The 4,744-nt window shown below is 34.3% G+C and overlaps 1 protein-coding gene across 1 annotated transcript; it reads right to left on the bottom strand.

The window, feature by feature from the left end:
* Positions 1–2,678: 2,678 nt before the first annotated feature.
* LOC133856981 (ethylene-responsive transcription factor RAP2-4-like) lies at positions 2,679–4,744 on the bottom strand. The gene has a single exon (XM_062292059.1). It carries the CDS (start codon positions 4,205–4,207, stop codon positions 3,038–3,040), a length of 1,170 nt encoding a protein of 389 aa, XP_062148043.1. The 5' UTR covers positions 4,208–4,744; the 3' UTR covers positions 2,679–3,037.

The raw sequence follows: 4,744 nt of genomic DNA, 5'->3' as shown, positions 1-4,744 counted from the left end.
AAGGACGTAAGCATATATAGTTTTCATGGATTATATGGATGGCAGCATTGGAAAGTTAAGGAAGCAAGTTGGGCATCCTTTTCTATGTATTATTGGTGTGTCATGATTGGTTAGCATTTTGGATGTCCCTATCCCAAACGAAATTTGATATCAAATGCATGAATACACACACCCAAGGGATTGGAATTTAGGAAGCAATTTCATCTTTACATGACATTTGAAATGAGACCACTTAATCAAACTCTCGAATCTTGATGATGAGCAAATATAATCTTTTTAATGATTATGTTTGTAACAACGCTTCAGTACTATATTGGAAAGAGATAAACAATTTACAAAAAGTGAGTGATTTATAAGAAATAGTCACGAGTGTTAAGTTCTATATTACTTAGTTACTAGATGAAACTAGACTTTATAAAAAATTCTAAGAAAGCTTCAAATTGACTAATCCTTTTTAAGAGTGGTATAGCCGTTTGGACGATGCCGCCAGAAAAGATTTCTAACTTTTTTTTTTATTTGATTTTTTATTTCTTTAAAATCTCTACAATACCTCAACACTTTCTTACTATTTTCTCTATATGTGAATTATTTTAATAATTGGGAACGAAAAATAGGATAAAAAGTAGAAGAAGTAGATATTGTAATAAATTATAAAGAAATCAAGACACACATAGAACTTCTTAAAAATAAAAAAAAAAATATATATATATATATATATATATATATATATATATATATATATATATATATATATATATATATATGTTGTCAAACTTTCACATGAATTTATTTTTTCAATTTACCTAATCAAATTATCTTTCTAATTTTTTATATTTTGATTGTTCTTTTAAGTTAATGTGCCGACAAATATATAAACCGTCTTTATACATTTTAATTTTATAAAATATATACTTGTAGTTAATGTGTTGATAAATATATAGACATTTCAAAATATGAATCATTGTCGAAAACAACTAAATAAATTAAAATTTACATTTATATGTTTTAAATGATAGGTAAATAATGTTTAATTGCTCATTTATTTGTTACTTAAATTATTTAATATTTTTTACAATTAATTTCTTATCCCCTCTTTGTTTTAATCTTGTCATTCCTAAACTAAAATCTTGGAGAAATGCTAGAGCATCTATTGTGATCATTCTTGGGTCCTTCTGTACTAACTTAGCACAAAAAAAAAAAATAGAGAGAGAATCGGTCTTAAGAAGAACCATGGGGCTATTCTCTTATGAGTCTTTCTTATTTTATTTTTTATTTTTTTATATTTTATCAGTGAGAAAGTTAAGTCTCCACACTTATAAAGATAAGGGTTAAATACCTCATCAGTCCCTGAATTTTAACAACTTTACTTTATTTTACTTAGGGTTCATTTTCTATTGTAGATGGTTCCTCGCTCGTTTATTAAAACTTGAGATGGTACCTCTGTCCATCTTTCGTCCATAAAACAATCGAAATTTCACGTCAAACCAATCAAAACCAGTCATATGTCATATGCCTTACCAAAAAAATTAAAAACAAAATAGAAAAATGATTTAAAATAGAAAAAAAAAATTAAAAAAAAAAAAAAAAAAAAAAAAAAACAAAAACTTTAATCTTTTATTTTTTTTTTAAAAAAAAAAAATGCAGAATGGATGGCTCTAGCCACTTCTTATTGCCGGGGAGTGATTCAGTTATCCCAATTACTATATGAGGGTGGTTCGACCAGCCTAATACCTATCACGGGGTGGCTCAACCACCCACATTGGCCAAAATGGGGGTGACTGGCCACCCCCATTGGCAAAGAGGTGGCTCGAGCCACATGCCTTCAATATTTTTTTAAATTTTTTAAATTTTTAGTATTTAAATTGTTCTTTTCATATTTTCTATTTTTTTTTTAAAAAAAAAAGTAATTTTTAATTTTTTTATTATTATTTTTTGATGAGGCATATGACACGTGGCACGTTTTGATTAGTTTGACATTGAATTATGTTAGTTTAATGGACGAAAAACAGACATAAGTATCATCTCTGTATTTAGCTATAAATGAGGTATCATATACGACACGAAATGAAACCTAGGTAAAAAAAAAATTGTCTTTAAAACCCAAACACTAACAAGGCATTTAACCTTAAAAATAAATGAGAAATGCTAAAAATTACATCCTCATCCCATTGGACTGACGTTGTAGAATCCATTAACCCTTAATTTTTTTTAATTTTTTTTAACAATGACTGATAAGCACTATGGCGTCAACCTAATAAAATGAAAGTGTAGTATCTATCATAATTTGCTTTGCATATTTCGGTTCTTGTCTCTTTAAAAATATAAAAATTTCTAAAAAAAAATAAAAGTTATCCAACAATTTTCTTATTTTATATCTCATTAAAAACTTTTATAGCTAGATCAAAAACAAAATTCAAAACATTTAACAAAAACCATAGATTGCAGTCCACATAACTGTTTAAAATATCTGCACTGAATGACCAGTGAACGAGCTTTGTACGACCAGCGAATAAAATCATTGATTGCAGTCCACATATGTTTTTGTTTCTTCTTCGCCATAACCACATAATCTTTTGAAGACAACGTGCAACGTTGTACAGACAAATTGAGATCACAGGATTCACAGATAGATATAGGTATGATAAAGAGTAATATCAGAAACGACAGGGCTGCCACAATTTACACAGAATACAGAGAGTACATTTCATATTATAGTCAAAAGACAAGACTTTAATTACACGGCTGGAAATTACAACGAAGACAATAACATAACCTTAATCTTCTCCATGGCCATGCAAGGAAAAAAAATACCAGCAGGACCAAGGTGGAGAAGCATGAAAATACAGCTAATACCCATGAACATCTGACCCACTAATCCAATACCCTAAATATGCATAAACACTTTAACTGACTGACACCTAATTAAAACGACCAACACCTCTGCAACTGTCAAAAATTTCATTGCAGTAGCTGCTGGAGACGCCAAACTGAACCTAGAATTACAAAGAGAAACAAAGAACCCAGCCAAAACAAGTGACTAAGACTTAAATATAGCTGCCCAATCAATCTCCACTGAAGGGTACTTCTCCAACCCAAAATTCTGAGTCTCATCACACTGCGAATCTGAGAAATCGAAGATTGTAATATCGGATTCTGGCGAAGAAGAGCCCGCCAACGACGATGATTCATCGGACAATGTAGGAGACATCGACGACGATGAATTCTCCACCTTACAGTCCTCCGATCCAGAAAACCCGATTTCACTATTCAATTCGACTTTCGGTGAATTATCAAGGACCGAATTCGCATCCAAAGAAGCTGAAATGGATGGCTTTGTATCAGTAACAAAACAGGGCTCCTCTGTTTTCCCCTGTTTCTGCGAATTCGCCAAGCTCTGGCAAATTGCTTGGAGCTTCGCGTCCACTGAGGAATGGAGGGGCTTGTAGTCACCGAATTCGCCTGAGATATGAGCTCCTTGATGCTTGAGATGAGGGAAATTGAGCCTGGCAAAATCTCCCCTGAGCTTATAGGCTGCCTTATCGTAAGCCAAAGCTGCTTCTTCGGCGGTATCGAAAGTGCCGAGCCAGAGGCGGGTTCGGTTCTTGGGGAGTCTGATCTCAGCAACCCATTTGCCCCAATGTCTCTGTCTCACTCCTCGGTAGAGCTTTGTGGGCTTTGGAGGAGTGCCTACATGTTTCATTGGAATGGCTTTGGGGCTCAGGAAGTCGAGGGCGCGCTGGTTTTGGTGCTGCCATTGGCTTAGCCTCTGGTTTTGGAGTGAAGCTGAAGCCATGGCAGCGATTTGCTGCTGTTGCTGTTGCTGTTGCTGTCGGAGTAGAATTTCGGCTTGGATTTGAAGAATTTGAGAGGGGGTGAGGTGATGGAGCCCTATCGACCCTGCTTGCTCAAGACCCATTTGGTTATGGCTCGAGAACCCATGAGAAAACATGTGGGTGCTCGATGGGGAGCAAAATTCAGGGTACGAGTTGGGCTGAGAGGGAGAGATTGTAGAGTAAGAGCAAGAAGGGTAAGATGTAAAAGAAGAAGAAGAAGAAGGAGAGGGAGAAGGTGGAGAAAAAAAAGAAGACGAGGTTAGCGAATCACTTTTCATAAAGGGTTGTAGTGCATTCATTAACTCTTCTTCTCCTGAAGGATCCGAGAAAATTGATGTTAAGCTGCTATTGTAAATATCTATAGCTGCTGCCATCTCTTCTCAAGAAAACACAAGCAAAAAAGATCAAAATACTTAAAATTTGTAAGGGAAATAAAAAAAAAAGGAGTTCAGTTCCTTTTAAAATCAGCCTGTTTCTTACCAAAACCAAAGAACAGGTAATTATTCTACAGAAAAGCAAGAAATACCCAGATAAAAGAAAGAAAGATAAAGTGACCTTAATAAAACCAACCCCGAGGGACAGAAAAACAAACCCTCTTAGTTGAGAAGAAGAAAAGCTAGAAAATCCTGGATCTCTATTCTGAAACACCTGGCTTTCAAAAACACCCTTCTGGGTTTGATTCTCTTTATGTTTTCACAAATATTTTTCAGTTCCAACCCAAGAAAACAAACCCCAAAAAATTTCTTGAAAGACAGACGATGACAGAAAGGGATTCAGAGAAGCGGGGGGAATCAGAGATATGGGGGGGGGGGAGAAGATTAAAGAAGGAAGCTTATCAAACACAATTTTGCAGAAAAAGCACCAAAAAGATTAGAGAAAGCGCTCTGTATGTCACTCTTTTCTTAATGTCC

The sequence above is a fragment of the Alnus glutinosa genome, chromosome 14 (assembly GCF_958979055.1).
Source record: "Alnus glutinosa chromosome 14, dhAlnGlut1.1, whole genome shotgun sequence".
NCBI classification, from domain to species: Eukaryota; Viridiplantae; Streptophyta; class Magnoliopsida; order Fagales; family Betulaceae; genus Alnus; species Alnus glutinosa.
Note: the sequence above shows the minus strand (reverse complement) of the source record. Positions and strands in the feature narration are given on the sequence as shown.

Excerpts from the sequence above, each read along its gene's own strand:
- LOC133856981 (XM_062292059.1), bottom strand. The coding sequence starts at position 4,207 with ATGGCAGCAGCTATAGATATTTACAATAGCAGCTTAACATCAATTTTC.